Source organism: Theropithecus gelada, chromosome 12, assembly GCF_003255815.1.
Source record: "Theropithecus gelada isolate Dixy chromosome 12, Tgel_1.0, whole genome shotgun sequence".
In the NCBI taxonomy this organism is placed as follows: domain Eukaryota; kingdom Metazoa; phylum Chordata; class Mammalia; order Primates; family Cercopithecidae; genus Theropithecus; species Theropithecus gelada.
This window is the reverse complement of record NC_037680.1, coordinates 65,571,314-65,592,414: the sequence shown is the minus strand read 5'-3', so window position 1 is coordinate 65,592,414 and position 21,101 is coordinate 65,571,314. Positions and strand designations below refer to the sequence as shown.

General features: G+C 33.3%; 1 protein-coding gene across 1 annotated transcript in view; it reads left to right on the top strand.

Moving 5' to 3' along the window:
- COL5A2 (collagen type V alpha 2 chain) overlaps positions 1 to 21,101 on the top strand; it is a 148,777-nt gene that overhangs the window by 73,306 nt on the left and 54,370 nt on the right. Inside the window, exons 3-9 of the mRNA XM_025404119.1 lie at positions 3,082 to 3,095; positions 7,177 to 7,209; positions 8,651 to 8,683; positions 10,079 to 10,132; positions 14,992 to 15,102; positions 18,901 to 18,978; positions 20,636 to 20,680. Of these exons, the coding sequence (XP_025259904.1) occupies positions 3,082 to 3,095; positions 7,177 to 7,209; positions 8,651 to 8,683; positions 10,079 to 10,132; positions 14,992 to 15,102; positions 18,901 to 18,978; positions 20,636 to 20,680 (368 nt within the window). The remainder of the gene's footprint in view (positions 1 to 3,081; positions 3,096 to 7,176; positions 7,210 to 8,650; positions 8,684 to 10,078; positions 10,133 to 14,991; positions 15,103 to 18,900; positions 18,979 to 20,635; positions 20,681 to 21,101) is intronic.

Genomic DNA, 21,101 nt, shown 5'->3' with positions numbered 1-21,101 from the left:
TAAAACAACATAAAACAATTATTAAGAGGTCCCTTTATTCAATTGTATCTTCATAAATTTGAAAACCAAAATGAAATGAATAATTTTCTAAGACAATGTAATTTACTAAGACTAACCCTGGTAGAAAGAGAAAATCTTAGAACATGGATTTTCTTAGAAGACACAGAAATTTGTAAAGCAGCTAGGTTCTCAAAGCAGTAAGTCCAGGTGTTTTCAGTTTTGTCAAACAACTAAAAGGTCTTAAAAAGAAATCAGATGGTTTTAATGCTTTTAAAATCTCTTCTTGAACACTGAGACAGCAAACTTTCAAAGTTTTGCTATGAAGGAAGTATATTATTTACAGCAAAAGTAATAACAATGACACACACAAAAAACTATGAACTAATCTTATAAATATTTTTTAAAATTCTAAATAAAATATTAAGTCTATTAGCATATTAAGAGAATAATTAGTCATGAAAAAGTAGACACAAGTGCAAAATAATCGAATATTAAGAAAGCTATTATAAAAATAATTAACAGATCTATGAAGAGAAAGCATATTAATTCCTTCATAATTAAAGTAAAACTATTTGACAATGACCAGTAAATACTTTTGATAAAGATAGTTACTAACTTGGTAATAAATGATAATAACATAATACAATATTTACACCTCAACTTAAAAGTTTCATTATGCTTATACTAAAAGCATCCCTACTAAACACAAAGATAGAATATCTATTATCACCATTACCATTTAACAGTACTGAACGTGCCTGAATAAATAATTTGACGTTAAAAAATGAAATCAGAGGTTTCAAAAATCTAAAAAGAGGAGCAAAAACTATCCACTTGCAGAAAATACAGTTGTATGCTTACAAACCTGTTAAATTGAGTAAAAAAAAAAAAAAAAAAAAAAAAAAACTACAAAAAATAAAATAATTTGGTAAGACACGAGAGTGCAAAATAAGCAGAAATTAATAGATTTACTATGTATGAACAATTACATCATAGAAGAAATAATAAGAATAAAAATTCCTCATTTGTAATAGCAACAGATGCTTAAGGATACACAAAATGTATGAGATCTGACAAACATTTTTAAATACTGCTAATTCAAACTAAGTCTTTAAAAAACTGAATGTCATATTATGTTCTTGGTTAGAAAGACTAAACATTACACTCACATAAATTATCCGTAAGTTAATTAGTGACTTTAACATGATCCCAATATAAACATAGCACACTTTCTTTGAGAATTCAACATATTGTAAATTAAAGTTTACATAAACAAGAAAGAATAATCAGGCAAATCCTTAAGAATAAGAGCAATTAAGGATGACTAGCCCTCCAAGATTTTTAAAAGGATTCATTAGTTTAAAAAAATGTGATGTAGATACCTGAATAAAATAAAATCTTGAAGTAGATCCAAATATACATGGTCAGATTGAATACAATAAGGACGGCATCTTCGCAGTGGAGAAAAGAAGAATTATTTCATAAACCTTATTGGAATGGCTAGGCAATCATCTGGAAAAAAAATAAATTGAATAATAAAAATATATTCTACACTAGCACAAATTCTAAATAAAGCAATGATTTAAATGAGAAAAATTAAATCATAATGATTTCAAAGATAACATAGGATAATTTCTTTATAGTCTTTAAAAATATATGATTTTATTAATTCTGACTCAAAGCCCAGAAGCCATAAAAATGTACAAAAATAATAACATTTGTGTGACACAAAAAATGAGCAAAGTAGAAATGTTTGCAACTCAATTCACAAAGAATTAATATTCTTTACATATAAAGAAATGCTAGATATAAAAAAAACTAATAAAAATATAGGCAAGGGAAGTTAGCTAATCATTCAAGCAAGGAAATACAAATGATTTTTCAATATATGACAAGACTGTCAAATTTTCTCATAATAAAATAAATGTGAATGAAAACTATACTGAGCTATCATGTTTTACGTATCAGATTGGCCAAAATTAAAATGTTTGATAGCATCCTGGGTATCACTGCCTATTGCCTGTAGGGAAATGTGTCCATTATTTGTGGAGTGTAAAATGGTATAATTTCTATAAAGGGACATTGGTAGTATCTGTCAAGTTACCAATGCCTATACCTTTCAACTCAAAAAGGATATTGGGGAATTTATCTTACAAATATACTTGCATGTAGCATATATATAACAATTACTCATTACAACATTTTTAATAGCCAGGATGACCTCCATTCTAGCTTGCCCAGGAAAACCCCAAATTATATCAATTTTCTTGGCATAATAAACAATAGCTTTCACTTTCATTCTTAAAATTGTCCTGGTTAGTTGATAAAGTACATCCTAGTGATAACAAAAGATTAGAAACTATCCAAATGTCCTTAATGGGTAAAGATCAAGATTAATTAAATGGATTGCATTAGATTAATATAGTGGAATCTTATAAAAAATTAAGAAAAACAATAAAGAAACTGTATACTGATAAGCAAGATCTGTAAGACTTAATGATCTATGTGATATACAGACAAGTGAAGAACAGTATGGAAAAAGTAGAAAAATGAGTCTATAATAATTTTCTTAAGTATGCCAAACTAAACTTGACAACAATATACAAGAAACCAATAATAGTGGCCTCCTGTGGGGTTGGGGGTAAAGTGGAAATAGGGAAAATAGGACTGGATGGAATGAAATTTTTTAGTGTATAATTGTATACTTTTAATACCTTTTTGCTTTTGAACCATATGAATAAACAACCTTACTCATAAAATTATAAAAAGCAAAAATAGAGAATATTGATGAAATAATTCATTATAGCTTTAATAGTTAATTTAATAATTTAATGAACTTTAAATGTCATATAAATGTTGTGAAGAATATTAATATGTTGAATTTTCCAAAAAGATGCATTTTTTGCCTTTTATGGAAGTATTGATTCAAAACCTTTTGAGTTCTGCTTACTGCTGAAGAGTGTAATCACTCTCACCATAATTCTGACTCCAGAAGAAATCTGTTATTGAAAGTAAATATTTAGCAGATTCTGAATAATTGTTTCTTCATAAAATAACACACTTACTCTTTTCTTTTTACAGGTAGAGGAAGAAAGGTAAGTGTTACTTTGCATCGTTTCTTTTTCACAAGCAGAGTTATATCCAATACTATCCACACAGAACTGTGCTCTGAAACATTTGAAAGCTTTTGAAAAGTACAAAGTACCATACAAATACATTGTGACAAGTATATGAGCACAGTTCAGCTACTGTGTTTCCAAAGGACAGATGCCTCTAACCATTCACTTTATGGTTAATTTCTGTTTGTATATCTCTTTCTGCCAGAAAGTTGTGACATCTTTAGGGATTGACAGTGTCTTACTAACCTTTTTATTCTTTGCGTTTATCATTGCATAGTACATACTTTGCACATATTAGAAGTACAATACACATTTGATGGAAGAAAGAAAAGATAGGAGGAAGGTAAGGAGGAAGGAAGAAAGGGAGGAAGGAAAGAAGGAATGAAGAATGTCAATTTGACTTCAATGGGCCTTAGCCCCTCTCTCATTGGTTGGGAAGTAAAGATCCAGAATTAATTGAACATTTTACCAAACAGGCATTTCTTCCCCTCCTCTCCCCTCCTTCACCTTCAGAGAGCTTAAAATCTAATTCTGGACACAAGCTTTACCCTTGAAAACAGGGTAGTAGGCTGCATCCATGACCCAAGTATAGCTGGTCAGCTTGGTCACTTGCCATCAGTAAAGTAATCCTACGAAGCGAAGAGAGTTCTTTTTGCCCAAGAGTGCTCTCTGTTTTTCGGTTATCTTGAAAATAATGGCATTTGCTTCAATCCTATCCAAATGAGATGGGCACAGGTATCAAGGGAGTAGAAATGGTTACTGGTCCCAATTTCCATAAATTTTCTTTACTTTTGCACACAGTGGAACTTTAATAAACGAATTTATCAGATAACAGACAAAGCAATGCTACACTTTCATGATAAATGAGAGTGATGCTATCAAGGGGAGATCTTGGCCAGTTTTACACATTTTGTTTCAGAAGGCAATATCATAAATTTGTCTCATTTGGAATAAATTAGATATGAATAAGGCTGCAAATGCTGTCTCACATTTAATTTATTGTGAAAACGAAAATAAATTGAAACTTAGCAGATTGGTATAGGCCTTGAACAAACTTGATAGGTAGGTGAAAGATAGATGGATGGATGCATGGATAGACAGACAGATCGATCTATGAAACAACACAAAAACCTAACAGTGAGTATTGCCATGAAATAATCAGTTTAATTCAGTTAGCAGTTACCCGACTTAGAGAGATAACTGGTAGGCTGTGTCATTTGCTGCCTTTCTCCAAAGGTAGTGTGGGAGAGCTGGGTGAAGAATATACTCAAAGCAGCTGCCAGTGTAGCAGACTGTAGTTGTGTGCCACTATCTTCATGACTCGTTTTCATTTGTCATCAGGTATCATCAGAAACACAAGAGCAAAGCAATTTATAAAAATGCAATTTGTTCTTGGTTTATATCCATATTGATATTTACTTACAACTCATTGATTGATTGATTGATTCATGTTAACTCCAACATAATTACTGAACCTTTTTTATTTGGCTGTGAGGCAAATGGTGTAGATGATGCAAATGTGAGAAAAACACTATGACTGCTTCCAATGGTAATGACATTCTACAAAGCATGTCCACATGGTATTAAATGATAAGTAATTGTAATGCACATCTGGATCTGAGTACATGAACTTTATGTTTCTCAGTGGATATGAAAATTAAATTTAGTAAAACTTTAGACCAACCATTATTCCATACAAATTAACTTTCAAAGCCTGTATTAATAAAAACAGTAGAAACAAATATTTACATTTGTGGCTTATATACAAAATAAGAAATCTATAGAATCATTAGGGAATTTATTATCAGAAACTTGTAATTGAACACTTAATCCCTTTTAAATATTGTACAGCAACAGAACAGTCATATATCAAAAAGCTTACAATTTAGGTAAGACAGGTATCAGAGAGTTCTATTTCCCTACATACAAAGTAAGTATAAAGTGCATTTTGCTTGTAGGTCTCTTAGGATGGAAATTTCACAACTGTTCTTAGCAGGCTATTCCACTTTTCTCATTCTGACTGAAATAATTTGTCCTCTCTTTTTATTTGTTCTTCTAGTCTTGCTTTAGAAGGAGCATTGTTTCAGCAATGTCCTTTGTTTATTGGACACAAATTTATGTACCCTTTCTAAACAATTCAAATTCTTTCAGCATTTTGAAAAATATCTTTTATTATAGCTCTTACATGGTAAATTTTTATTATTTGTGTATTTTTTAAAATATAAAGCTCTAGAAGTTAGTGGATGTGAACATGCAGAAATAAGCCCATTTTACTTTGAAGCCCATATATGTTGATTCTTTCTTGTCCTAGGCTTTGTGTAGGTTGGCTATTAGTCCCTAGTGTTTCTATCTTGAACTTACCCTATAGAACTGCCTCCTGCTTCTGGAGAGCGCTTTCCTTCTTTTGGATTCTCAATTTATTCCTGACTTCCAGAGTATTTGCTGCTTCAACATTAGAATCAGCAAGTATGATTGAGTTATTATTAGGTCTGCCGTTAAGTCTATCATTTCACTTCACGGAGTTTTGTCAGGATAGTATTGGAAGGATACAAGATTGTGTCTTTAGTAGTACAATTTGGTGATATGGGTTAAAAAACTTAAAATGTCTTTAATCTACAAATTTAACTTCTAAAAACATATCGTAAGGTATTAATAGAGATACCGTGCACACATTTATGAACAAGGATATTCATTTTAATGTCATCCTTAAACTTAAAAATGAAAACAAAATTTAAGAGTAAGATAATGAGGCATTGATTAGATACTCAAAGTGCATGTAGATGGTGGAAAACTAAGAATGGCAGAACATTAACGGTGGTTATCTCCAGGGTGTAGAGTAGGATATTTAGGGTTTTTTTTTTTTTTTTGGTATATTTCTTCTGTTTTCAAAATTTCCTACTATGAACAGATATTATTTTTATAATCAGATTAAAGAATAATATATATTAAAGGAGAAATAAACTAGAACTCATTCTTCTTGTTTTTTTCTACATTTTAGAGATAGTTGTTAAATTCATATTCATCCTACACAATTGCCCAGTAAAAAGCATTATTTTATAATACATTAATGGAAAGTAATACATTTTAAGAATTCATTGAATGCTTCCATGTGCTATGCTCAGCATGTAAAGTAGACTAAGACACAACCATGACTTTGAGGAGATCAAAATCTGTTGGAAGACAAATTTTGAAGTGAAGAATACAAATTAGTAAATGATTAAGTAGAAATATATAAACCTACAATTCGTCCAATATTATTTAATCTATGTACCTGATATCACGCAATGAGGATTCAATTTCTGATAAAAGTTGTAAGAATCAAAATAAATTCTATCTACATCTATTATATTTGTTACATCTATTATAAAAGCAATTATACTGACCTGACCCTATTTACTTACATGATAGTTTCTTATGTTGTTTTTGATTTTTTTAGTCAATTCATTTTTTTTCCTAGATTTTCTTCACGTGTTGAGAATTATCTGAGTGGAATTATTATTTTTTCTTTCTTTTTTATTAAAGATGAGCACATGTACTCATTTTTAATGCCCTTCCATGAGTACTAAAAAAGGGTGCTAGTAGTTCAGGAATTGCATGTGATTAGATCCTGAAAACTGTATGTCATACAATAAAAGTGTGAAACTTGTATATATTAATTTATATTAATTTTGATGTATTACAATTTCTGACTCTTTTTGTGTTTTCAGTCTTTCAGTAGTTTTTCCTCTGGTGCTTCATCTTTACATCTTTTTGTTGCAACTATTTTGTGCTCTAGTCAACTCTTTGGATTTGATCTATGTAAAAACTGAAGCAAAATAGCTTTACATATTTCACACATTGGATTTTTTTAATGTCTTTCAGGTGAGCAGTAATATTTTAATGAATAATGTCTGACTAAATATCCTAAAAATTGTTAACTTTCTTTTTGCAGTTTTTTTTGCATTTCTTACATAGAAATTACCTGTGTTTACATGGCATATTCTAGGGTGGCATGTTTTTGCTCAGCAAGCCATTATATTGTGCTAATTGAATTTTTAAATTGTTTTTAATGTCATAGGGACAAAAGGGAGAACCAGGATTAGTGCCTGTTGTAAGTATATGCATAATCATTGTTTCCTTGTACCTTAAATAAACTTAGCTTATAGTATAATTGTGTATTACTGCTTATATACATACTTTCAAAAATAAATTAGTTATTTTAAAAACAAGTTTTTAGTATAACACAAGCAAACCAGAACAGATTAGTTACTTAATACAATATTTGATATTCTGTGTTCCTGACTTTTATAGTCCCATGACTAAAGGTAGAAAGTCAGTGTTTTAAAAAGTTAGATATATTACATGTGGATATACACTGATAGTTAATATTAGTACTAATTAGTATAGTAGTTTATTGTTCCACACTTCTGGAAATATGTCATGCCCTGATCCTGATCAAAATTCCATGTTGCATAAGAATTCCTAAGACTTCTTTAAACTTGTTAATGGATCAAGAAGTGTATTACTAAACAGGATTAAAGCTCTTCAGCTATCCTAGGTTTCTTTATTTATTTATTTATTTATTTATTTATTTATTTATTTATTTGAAACAGAGTCTCGCTCTGTCACCTTCAGCTATCCTCCTAGGTTTCATTATTTTTTTTATTTTTTATTTTTTGAAACAGAGTCTTGCTCTGTCACCCAGGCTAGAGTGCAGTGGCACAATCTCAGCACACTGCAACCTCTACCTCCCAGTTTCAAGTGATTCTTGTGCCTCAGCCTCTCGAGCACCTGGGACTACAGGCGAGAGCCACCATGCCTAGCTAAATTTTGTGTTTTTAGTAAAGACGGGGTTTCACCAATTTGGCCGGGCTGGTCTTCAACTCCTGACCTCAAGTGATCCACCCACCTTAGCCTCATTCTCCTAGGTTTTAAAGGCATTATCATCAGTCTGTCAAGACAAAAAGAATATCCATGTTGATTTATTTAGCAGTGTTTATATTCTTTATTTGCCTTTAATTGGCTTGTGTGTTTTTTTTTTACAAAGATTACCTAAAAATTAAATAATTCATATTGTTTAATTTCATTTTAAAAAGCATTTATGTGTGCTTACTATGTTTTAGGTGTTAAGTGCTTTACAAATACAAATATTTATTATTTATCTTCATAACTCTATGAGGGAGGTAATTACGTAATCATCACTACCATTTTACATTTAAGTTTCCACTTAAGGTTCTTAAGAACAAAGAGGATGAGTAATTAGTCAGAAGTCACACATCTGGTAAGGGGCAGTGTCAGAATTTGAACCCAGGCCTCTTGGCTCCAGTGTTGGTGTTCTTTATCACTACTCCAGCACTGCCTCCCTATATTAGAGTTAACATTAGATAATATCTTAAATCTTAAGGAAAGGAGGAAATGGGCATCAATTGACAACATCCATTTGTCAAAATAATTACTGTGGTTTTTTGTTGTTATTCTTATTTGTTGACTATTGACCTCTCTGAATATCTGCAGAAACTTTACCTTTACAAATTTTCTTGTTTATTGTTTAGGTAACAGGCATACGTGGTCGTCCAGGACCGGCAGTAAGTAGCTTCTCCCAATATTCATGGTACTCTTGTATTCCTTGATATACTGAAAATCTTTACACTTATTATATCCATGAGAAGATAAAAGAATTAAACAATGATGCTTGGTCTCTTAAAGCGTTTTGTCTTAAACCATCTTCAAGTTAGACATTCCTTTGCAGCAGTGAATGGTAGATAAGGGGTCGTTTTATTCTGAAACTGCAGAAACACCATGTTAGTCTTGCTGTTGGTTATGTAAAAGGCAGAACACTTTATTGTTACATTTGTTAATTTTGGTTCGACTTTGTTCACTGAAATTAGGGCATAATTGTGTGTTGTTTGACTATGATTAATGATGGGCTAGTTTTATCTGCTTAATAAAATTAAATTATTTATTGCAGTAGAATATGGGAAATCATACAGCCATATTTATGGCTTAGTATAAAAGACTAAGTTTTTCAAGTTTGGATTATCAGCAGTATTCATAACATATACACACACTTCATATAAATGTTAAACACATCAAATCAACTTAAATAAAATACTAAGGCAGCTTTAATGGACTCACTCTGGTTCTTCTGAAGCCCTCACTTTTAAACGATGCTATATGTTGGGTTGAGTAAATACACAATATAATCTTCATAACTCACTTTAAATCCTCTTTTAAAGAGAAACAAAGTTCCCCTGACAACATCCATTTCCCAGGGGGAAAAAAGCCATTTTAAGATATCAGCACTATAACACCACTTTTGAAATATGATAGTCATTTGTTATTTAAGGGAAAAGTAACTGTAATTAAGAATTGGAAATTTCTAAGGGGTTTTAAACATACAAGGGAAATAATGCCATATTGTAAATAAAGTAAAAAGATGCTTGAATGTATATAAAGCAGTATTATAGTAGTCTAAGAGGCTTTCCTTTCCATTGCTTTTATCAGCAACTTGAACAGTGATGAACATTTTGGGGTATCATGTACCAATTTGATTTCATACAGTCCCTGGAATAATTGATAATTTGTGGTTTGCACATTTATGTAGTTTTTCAAAATCAGAACTGTAAGTTTTTGTGCTCAGAGTTTTGTGGCAAAGGCTATACCTGGGAGAAGACAGCAAATATGATCCTTAAAAATTTGCAATTACTAGTTAAGCTAATCTGTTTAGCTCACTATGCTTCATGATGCCATAATGTACACCTAGTTCTTTATAGGTCTTTAAATTTCACTGATAAAATAAACAACCCTTCTAAGTGTACAGAACTTTTATATGCACATGGCTTTATTCTCTATAGTCTTCAACTGAACTGAATTAAGTGTGGTATTTATGTTTTCCAATTTTCTTTTATCAAGTAAACTTTTAAAAAATTCAATAAGAAAGTATAAATTTTTGCATGCATAATCATCATTTTCTGTTTTAGGGACCTCCAGGATCACAGGGACCAAGAGGAGAGCGAGGGCCAAAAGGAAGACCTGTAAGTTGACAAGAGGGCTCCTTGTGGGGAACGTGTAGCCAGTCAGTTTACACTGTGTTCTGTGAATGCAGCAAGGAGCTGGGAGCACTGTTCCTCTTTCACCTCCATTAAATGTTAGAAAAATACAATAATAATTGTATATTATCTTATTAGATAACACAAATGATATTTCCTTGTCCCTTATGAGGTCAAATCAAAATAAAGTAGAACTTAAGGAAGCATAATTAACATATCCTGAGTTTCACTCATGAGTAAGCAATGCCAAGAATGTACTGTTGAGATAAAACATCCAAGTTATGTGATCTGTGGTTGCCACAGGAGTAACCAAGCTGGATATGGGAAACAATTGTTAGAGGGTAAAATTTTCTTTCAAGTGATTGCACAACAAGTTTATTTCCCAGGTAGCACTCTGCCTTTTTCACTCAGCAGCCACTGCAGAGATATCAAAGGAGTAATTTTAAAAATCAGCAATCCCATTACCAGACAAGTGAAATACCTTTAAAATAAGATAATGACCTCAATATCCTTGAGATAAAACATAAGGATATTATATAATATATACCAAAGGTTTCCTTTTATTACTTATCTACACAGAATACATGTTGTTCTCAAGTGTTAGGGTTAGAATCTTTTTTCTTTTCACTTTTTTTTTTTTTTTTTTTTTTTTTGGAGAGGGCTTCATTTTTTCATCCAGGCTGGAGTGCAATAGCGTGATCTCAGCTCACAGCAAGCTCTGCCTCCTGGGTTCATGCCATTCTTTTGCCTCAGTCTCCTGAGTAGCTGGGACTACAGGCACCAGCCACCACACCCAGCTAGTTTTTTGTATTTTTTAGTAGAGATGGGGTTTCACCGTGTTAGCCAGAATGGTCTCGATCTCCTGACCTCGTGATCTGCCCACCTCGGCCTCCCTACAACGTTTTTTCTTATATATCACTTCTAAAATCTAATGTCTTTCATATATTATATAACTGTATTAATTTGTATATTGCTTTCATTATCCCATGTTTCAATTAGAAAAATTTTTTTTGTACTGTTTAATTTTTTCTCTAATGATATCTACTAAAACTCTCAGTAGATTTTTATCCTTTTAAATATATATTTATCCATATTTAAATGGGAGGATTAGAAGATAAGGAAACAACAGACAACTTGAAATGTATAAATGAGGATAAAATATATTTTAGATCATATGCCTAGGAACTCTTGCCACTAGTTTCATCCTTGTTACTACATTATCCTTCTACTCATTTCACCTCATATATAGTGTGATGTCAGTACTTTTTCTTAAATGGGGCTGCAGTATGGATGGTATTTGCAGGCATGTAGGTGCAAAGCAGTGCCCCAAGAGGTTGGACATATCCATATAGGTGAGCAGCAGGACTGTATTCAGATTATTTTATGCCCCATTCTTCACTGTGGTTGTGTTGAGTTTTCTCACTAGTGTTGGTAGCTTAAACTCTGCTGTAGCTCTCCAGATGTCTGTCCTAGATCTAGAAAGACAGAAATAGGTAGAAAATAACATCAGTTGGGTGGAGGATGGGTGGTCATAAAAAAAAAAGATTTTGCATCGGTGTATTTGTACACTGTAAGTAATTGACAACATTGGGTCCTAAATCTACGTAGAAGTTGTGGGACCAGACTTCCAGAGTTCCTGGTTAAGATCTGACGAATCTGCTCCCCAACACTTCTCACTTATTTTCCCTATTTGACTTTGTGATGTGGTCAGTTTCCTACCTTGGTTAGGCCTGAGACAATCAATGTGAATTGAGTATAAGTGTGTGTGCATTTTGTGTGTGTGTGTCAGAAAGAGCGAGAGAGAGCGAGAGATTGAGAGAGAGAGAGAAGGGGGGGTAGATTTTTTATGAGGAATCAAGTGAGACAACCCTGGCAGATATCCAAGTAGGAAATCTCTTCCTCTGTTAATCCTAGCAAAGAGGTAGTGTGATACAACTCTTTTAATGCCTGCCTACATGGGTTTAAAGATATGAAATGATGTATAGCTTTGCATGAAATGATGTATATGAAATGATGGGCATGATGTAACAGAATGCCCATAGGCAGAATGTTTTGCCTCATACCTCGAGCCTTCTAGGAGCTGCTTAACTGGACTAAAATTATGGCTGTCACAATATAGGGTGGTTCTGCAATCAGAAATAGCATTGCCCCCGCCCGTGCAATTATATTACCATCAAACAGTGCAGAAGACTCACAATGTACAGCATGGTTTCTCACTGTCAACACTATTGATATTTTAGGCCAAATAATTCCATATGCATAGTAGAAAGTTTGGCAGCATTCCTGGTATCTACCCACTGGATGCCAGTTGAAACTGCCATTCCCCATACAATTGTGACAGTTAAAAATGTTTCCTGACATTGCCAAATCTAGGCAAAATAGCTCTGGACTGAGAACTACTATGTCAGTAGTCCAGTATGAGATACTCCCATAAAACCTTCAGGATTAGCCAATGATTTTCACTACTGTCTTTCATCACACATCCTCAATTTTAAGTGTATTGTTCAGATAACTTCATAGTGACAAACTAGCGACCTGACAGGAGATGGACCGTCAATGATGTGTTAAGTTCTAGTTGCATGTGACCCTTAACCACTATTGGTATGTTTCCTGATCTGTAAAATGGAAAATATACTAGATCTTAACATCTATAATGTGTGTGTGTGTGTGTGTGTGTGTGTGTGTGTGTGTGTGTGTGTCAGAGAGAAAGAGAGAGACAGAGAAACGAGAGAAATGAAGTTCTTGACAGTTCCTGGTCATTCGTCTTTTCTCCTTGTGGATGTTTAAACATCGCCATCTAGTGGCAACCTCAAAGTACTTTTTTTATTGTAGGTTACTGCGGAGATAATTTGAGTATCTTGGAAAGGGAAGGGAAGGATAATAAATGTAACATTTACCTTAATATAAGAATTATGTAATTTAGCTCACTTGAAGATATAAAAAAGATACTTTTAATGAGCTCCCAAATTCTAATTTGCTTTTGGTATTTACCAGTAAACATTTTTGTGTTCACTTAATTTCAGATAATTTTTATAAAAGTTTTTATTAATTTTAATCCTAATTTGTACAACAGTAAATTTCATAAGCTATTTAGAGGGGATTCCATGGAGGCATATAATAAATCATGAATCAATGAAAACAATCTTAGGATCAGACTTTGAAACATGATTGTTAATTACAGAAGAATGGAGAAAGTCACAATCTCTTTTGAGGACTAGTGAATATTTCACAAACTTGTCTCCACTCCTGTTGACGCTAAACGTAGTTTTGTGTGTGTCTCTTTGAAAATCTTATTGGGCACAGAGATTATACATTAGTTCACTTTGTGTATGTAATAATATCTGGTTATTAATTAGCAATTGAACATTGCAAGAACAGATTCAGAGTTTTCTACACAAGGCTGTATGAATAAACCAGATTATTATTTTGTCTATGCTGCCTTATACATATCCAGTTCATGTTATGCACATTCGTATGATCCAGGAGTCCTACAGAACAACTGAAATCAGCCTCTGTTTTGTATAATGAAGTGTGAAGTAAATTGATAGTAGCTTAGGAGTCAGAAAAGTTTTGATTTTTAAAAACTAAGAATATTTTTCTAAGATATCATTTTTTAATACAAGTTTTTAAGGCTAGGTATTCTGCTTCTATTTAATAGATAAATTTGCTTATTTATCCCACTACTGCAAGAAATAAATATGTCTATATAAATGTTTAAATATATTAAAATAATTAAATTTCTGAATAGCTATGATGCCACCCTCCCTAAAACCATCATATACAAACGGCCGCCTCTGCCACCTGGGCTTGTCCTATGTTGGCTCCCTCTGCACTATCAGCTCCCATTTGAATTGCTTACTCTGGGCCCATAGGTATTCTCATGTTTAATCATGGGAGTTCTTTTTTTTAATTATTAAACTTCATTTACCATATTTCCCTTGATCCCTGCTTAAAATTATAAAAAGCATATTGTCTTATGACTTTTTTGTCCTTTCTTTTTAAAGCCTGTCAAGATTCTTTAGGGTTAAGGAGCCAGAAAATACTTAACTAGCCTTGTGGGAATGATGAGGTTAGAGGACGGAGCATTTCCAGAACTGAAGACGTGGCTGTTCCCCAAGCTGCCTTCAGAATGTGGGTTAGGAGAAGGGTGGAATTTGGCAGCTAGAAATCATTGCTCACTTCTCTGAGAACTTAGACTTGGCTGGGTCACAGTGCCTTTGCCTCTAATTTCTCAATGGTCTAGTCTTCCTGTGGGGGTAGGAAGGAAAATAAAGGGTGCCAGGCTTAAAGTATTAAAGAGGACTGAAAGGTAACAATACAATATGCATGTACTGAGTGTCTAGTATGTACCAGGAACTATGCAAAGAGTTAAACAATTAGATAGAAAATTTCTACAAACTCCAATCAAGGGGTTCTTGAATTTTGGGGGGAAGGGAGAAGTTAAGCAGACATGTACATAGTTACTGTAATTTTACTGACAGACAAGTGAATTTATAATTGTTGATCAAATACCCTTGCATGGCAAAAACTCAATCAAATAAGGAAGTTCACTCTAGAATAGGGTTGAACTGAAAAATTTAAAAATAATTATTCTAGGAATGCTGATTTCTGGGTATTTAACACACTAAATAAAGTTCTTACCCAGACCATATCTGAATGGTAGAAGTTCAGACCTATGCTAAAATCAGCAGTGATGTGGCTGATGAAATTACTCTAAGTGGCTGGATTGCCATTTATTTTTAAAATAATAAACACTCCCTTGCCATTAAGAAGTCTGTGCCTTTAGCTTTCTACTAAGTGTATATTTGGCAGTGGGTTCTAATTTTAACTGGCTTGTTTTCCAGGGTCCTCGTGGACCTCAGGGAATTGATGGAGAACCAGGTGTTCCTGGTCAACCTGGTGCTCCAGGACCTCCTGGACATCCGTCCCACCCAGGACCCGATGGCATGAGCAGGGTGAGTTGTGTGCATTGTTCAACGTCATGTACAGATCGTGTTTTAAATTATTGATGTATTGTTAGGATTTTAAATCGTCTCAGTTCAGATATTGACACTTGACTGTAAGAGCAGTTAAATAAGGTCAACACTGCTATGGACAATAAAACTAATAAACCCACAGGGAATTGTTGGAAAAATTTGAAGAAGTATTTTCTAAAGTACTACTTCAAATTGTTTGTATTTCTCAATGTCAGGTCTGGAGTTCATGAGCTTTGTTTTTTCTATTGATTCTAAAGAACCACTGCTTTTTCCCCCTTTAAATGAAATGAGAGATTTATCTGTCCTATTCTCTAGGCTAAGAATGCCAACAAAATCTGCTCCATATCCTCCACAAGAGAGGATGACACATCCATGATGAGGGATATGAGAAGGCCATTGAGTTGACGCTAAAAATGACACCTAATTATTTCTCCAATTTTAGTTTTTTTACTTGAAGTAAAGTCAAACAAAATGTCTTTCAATACCTACTTCTTTGAATTGTTAGTGGCAGACATAGGGGATTTATAAGTACAGGCATACCATGGAAATATTGTGGGTTCAGTTCCAAACCACCTCAATAAAGTGAAATACTACAGTAAAATGAGTTGTGTGAATTTTTTTTTGTTTCTCAGTGCATATAAACTTACATTTTTCCACAATGTAGTCTGTTATAAAGTGTGTGATAGCGTTATGTCTAAAAAACAAGGTATATTCTTTAATTAAAAATACCTTATTGTTAAAAGTTGCTAATAATCATCTGACCCTTGAGGAAGCCATAATCTTTTTGCTGATGGGGTGTTTTGCTTTGATGCTGATATTTGCTGACTAATAAGGGTGGTATTGCTGAAGGCTGGAGTTGCTATGGTAATTAAAAAAATAAGACAACAATGAAGTTTGCCATATCAAAATCCTTTGTTGTCATTTCAACAATATTCACAGTATCTTCATCAGGAATAGATTGCATCTTGAGAAACCACTTTCTTTGCTTATTCATAAGAAGCAAGTCCTCATCTGTTAAATTTTTATCATGAGATTACAACAATTAAGCAACATCTTCAGGCTCTACTTATAATTCTAGTTCTGTTGCTATTGCCATTAAATCTGCAATTACTTCCCCCATTGCAGTCTTCAACCACTAAAATTCATTCGTGAAGGCTGGAATCAACTTCTTCCAAACTTCTGTTGAGGCTGATATTTTGACCAATCAATCAAGAATGTTCTTAATGGCACCTAGAATGATGAATCCTTTCCAGAAGATTCTCAATTTATTTTGACACTATATTCTTAAGTAATAAGATTTAAAAGTTGAAATTTATTTTGATCCATGGGCTGCAAAATGGTTTTTGTATTAGCAGGCATGAAAATGACATTAATATCCTTGTGTATCTCCATCAGAGCTCTTATATGACCTAGTGCATTGTCACTGAGCAGTAATATTTTGAAAGGAATCCTTTGTTTCTGAGCAATAGGTCTCAATAGTGGGCTTGAAATATTCAGTAAACAATGCTGTAAAGGCTGCAAACAGATGTGCTGTTATCAAGACCTTGTTGTTCCATTTATAGGGTACAGGCAGAGTTGTTTAATCATAATTCCTAAGCATGCTAGGATTTCCATAATAAGAAATAAACCCTGGTCTTAGCTTAAAGTCACCAGCTACATTAACCCCTAACAAGAGAGTAAGCCTGTTCTTGGAAGCTTTGAAGCCAGGCATTGACTTTTTCTCTCTAAAAATGAAAGTCCTAGATGACATCTTCTTCCAATAGAAGACTGTTTTGTATACATTGAAAATCTATTGTCGAGTGTAGCCACGTTCATCAATGATGTTAACTTGATCTTCTGGATAACTTGCTGCAGTGTCTACATCAGCATTTGCTGCTTCACTTTGCACTTTTATATTATGGAGATGGCTTCTTTCCTTAAACCTCATAAACCAACATTTTCTAGCTTCCAACTTTCCTTCTGCCACTTGCTTGCTTCTTTCAGCCTTCACAGTATTGAAGAGGGTTAGGGCCTTGCTGTGGATTCGATTTTGGGCAAGATAATGTTGTGGCTCATTTGATCTTCTATCCAGACTACTAAACCTTTCTCCATATTAGCATTAAGGCTGTTTTACTTTCTTATTATTTGTGTTTACTGAAGTCGTACTTCTAATTTGCTTTAAGAACTTTTCCTTTGCGTTCATAAGTTGGATGACTGTTTGGTGCAAGAGGTCTAGCTTTGGCCTATCTTGGGTTTCAACATGCCTTCCTTACTAGACCATTTCTAGCTTACAATGTAAAGGGAAAGATGTGAGACTCTTTCTTTCACTGTTGTGTCTCAGGGAATAAGTAGGCCCATGTAGAGGAAGAGAGATGGGGAACATCTGGTTGGTAGAAGAACACACACAGTATTTATTGATCAAGTTTACTGTCTTGTATGAGCATGATTCAAGGCACCCAAAACAATTGCTTTAGTAACATCAAAGATCACTGAACACAGATCATCATAAGAGATATAAGAACAATAAAGATATTAAAGTATTATGAGAACTAACAAAATGTGACACAGAGACACAGAGTAAACACATGCTGTTGCAAAAATGGCACCAGTTGTCTTGCTTGGTGCAGGGTTGCCACAAGACTTGAATTTGTAATAAACATAATATTGGTAAAGCACAGTAAAATGAGGCATGCCTGTAGATTGAGACCTTAGCAAGGATACATAGGAAGCCTGAATATGATTTTTGCTTTACAAAAGTTCATACACATTTTTTTCAACAGATTGTAGAAGAAATTGCCAATTTATTTATAAACAGCACACACATTCTTTCCCACCAAAATTTGGAAACTAATGTGACTACTAAAATGTATATGAACAATTTTGGTCAGTTTGATTACTAGGGTTTTTTAATTGTGAAAGAGAGTAGGTCAAACTGTTTCCGATCTTGGAACAGTCAGGGATTAATTAAAAGGACTATAAAAGTTTTATCGGCCGGGCGCGGTGGCTCACGCCTGTAATCCCAGCACTTTGGGAGGCCGAGACGGGAGGATCACGAGGTCAGGAGATCAAGACCATCTTGGCTAACACGGTGAAACCCCGTCTCTACTAAAAAAAAAAAAAATACAAAAAAAAAGTAGCCGGGCGAGGTGGCGGTCGCCTGTAGTCCCAGCTACTCGGGAGGCTGAGGCAGGAGAATGGCGTAAACCCTGGAGGCGGAGCCTGCAGTGAGCTGAGATCCGGCCACTACACTCCGGCCTGGGCGACAGAGCGAGACTGTCTCAAAAAAAAAAAAAAAAGTTTTATCAACTTACGTAAATATAATTTAAAGTTTACTGGGCATTGAACAAACAAAGAATATCATCCAAAAATAGTCCAAAATGGAATCTGGAATCTTTAGGACAAATGTTCTAAAGGCATCTTTTAGGTTTTGTTTAGATGTTTGGCGTGTCTAACTGTGGGAAGAAATCAGTTAAAGAGACTTAAACCTGCAATCAATTAGACTGGCTAGTGATTATCAGAACAACCCATGTTTTTATCAAGTATCAGACATTTGCCACGTTGCAGAAATTGCTCTGGAGCAACATACTTATAAAATACTCTGGGAAAGAATGGTCAATCAAAGGCAGAAACAATCAAAACAACTTAAGTCTTTTTCCAAGCTTTAAAATCAAACACTTAGAATGGCTGTTAGAAGAGGCATTCTATAAGAATTCCAGAGAGTGTCCATTTATCCATATGAAAAGGATGTTGATGTATGTCTTTTACTGTAGAAATAATGTCAACACATTGCTTTTACAGCCGTTTTCAGCTCAAATGGCTGGGTTGGATGAAAAATCTGGACTTGGGAGTCAAGTAGGACTAATGCCTGGCTCTGTGGTAAGCATAAATTTTACTGATCATTGAAGTACTTCAGTGAAAAAATTATTTTAAATGGAGAATCTTGAGTTAACTAGTCAAAGAATAACATGCATCTTCTTAAACACACTCATTCATTCATTCATTCATTTAATTTATTTACTCTACTGTGTGTCAGTTAAAAGCCCGGCATGTTTCATTCATAATTATGCACACTTTTTGCTGACATTAATAAAGGTCTATCTGTATATTTTATTTAATATTGGAAGAAAATAAAGGAGTTTAAGACATATAACCACAATCACAATAATAAAACCTATAGATTTATTAATAGAAAACAAAACTATTTTATGGTGCTGTTAGAAACAGTGGTTTGGTAAAACTTTGAAATGAGATGTTTTGCTATTTTCATTTTTATTATTTTCTACTTAATATCCTCTGGCTGCCTTATTCCAACAGCTCTATGGTTTCCTGGCTGGGTCTTCTCAACATTCTTATCCTCTTTTGAATTTCTTCAACATCAGAAAGACTCCCATTTTTTTCCTGGATATTTGGAGCAATGCAATTTTATTGACTAAATTAACACTTTTAAAACCAACTCTCCATATTTTATTGCTTGTAACATAATTCAAAATAATTCCAGGTTAATAGAATTTCAGGCAATAAGAAGTGCAAAATCAGACCTCATAGATAACCACCCCTACTATCCATCCTTAAGGCCAGCATTATGAGCATTTTAAATATTATTTGTATATTTTTAAAGTTACTAGTAATATGGCATCATTTAGTGATTCTTTCGGGATTTTTTTTTGAGTTGCATGTTTTTATCCATTTGGAGTTTAAATTACATATGTAATTTTAAATGGAGCTTTTCTTACTATATGTTCCATTCAAAATAAAAATTTAAAATTTTGCCATAAGAATAAATTTGATTTTAATTTATTCTACTTTTTTAAAGTATGATATTTAAAAATAGTAATAGACATATAATAATCAATGTTCTAAAATCTCATTTTTGTTTTCTCTAATAGACATATAATAATAAATGTTCTAAAATCGCATTTTTGTTTTCTTCCTTTTGTTATGCCTCAGTGGAACGATTTCATGTTTAAATGAGGAAAGCCTGTGTGGATAGTTTCAATCAATGTTGTGAAAGAAAGAAATCACCCAGGAAACTCAGTGCCCCAGATCATTTTCAACTCATATTTAATATAATCTAGTCATTATTGTTGACGTTTCATCTACCTTTAATTCAACTTATTTAAGTTATAAGAATTATCTGCTGTGAATCTGTAGAATGCTGTGAATCTGTAGAATTAAATAGGCAGTTTGAGAACTAACTTATGTCTGCCAAGATTTTTCTTTATTCGGATGTTCTCATTAACAGAACCATCCATTAAACACTCAAGTGTTCTTGTTCTAAAGACAAGGGGTGTGTACAGACATACGGCTCATTTCTCTTTATAACACTGAGGGTATGTATAAAATCATCCCAAATGTTGTCCAAGCTTTAATCTTGAATTTAGCTGCCTTCCAAATGAGTGCAGATGGAGAATGTCATCATCCCCCTTTGTCAAAGCTTCACTTTTCCAGATTCTAGAGATGATTCAACATTTTTGAAATATTTGACTGAATTGTCATGAGTACTATGCAACATTTCTCCTCATTTGTTTTTAAGGGTCCTGTTGGCCCAAGGGGACCACAAGGTTTACAAGGACAGCAAGTAAGTCTCTTTATAATTAAGTTACATACTATAGGAAAAAGATACACACATATATTACATAAGGTCTCTGTGACATGACTGCTTTTGGCTGGTTTTAAAATTTTATATTGTAATGCTCACTTCAAATAGGATATATTAAAGAGTTTTTATTTAGAAATATATACAGCATGTTTTTGCAAAGTTTATTGGGATAAATTTTTATCATCTGATTTCTTTATGTGACTGACCTCCGATAACAAGATTACATGCCTTTGCGTCTGAAGAAATTCATTATGTTATGTCATGAAAATGTTCATAATTGGTTATATGCCAACTCTGAAGCTATGAAATCAGATCGTAGGAGGCAATCCCCATGTGATATTATTAGAAATAAGAATTAAGATGTTTGTTCCATGGGATCTTTAGGAAGAACGTAATGCAA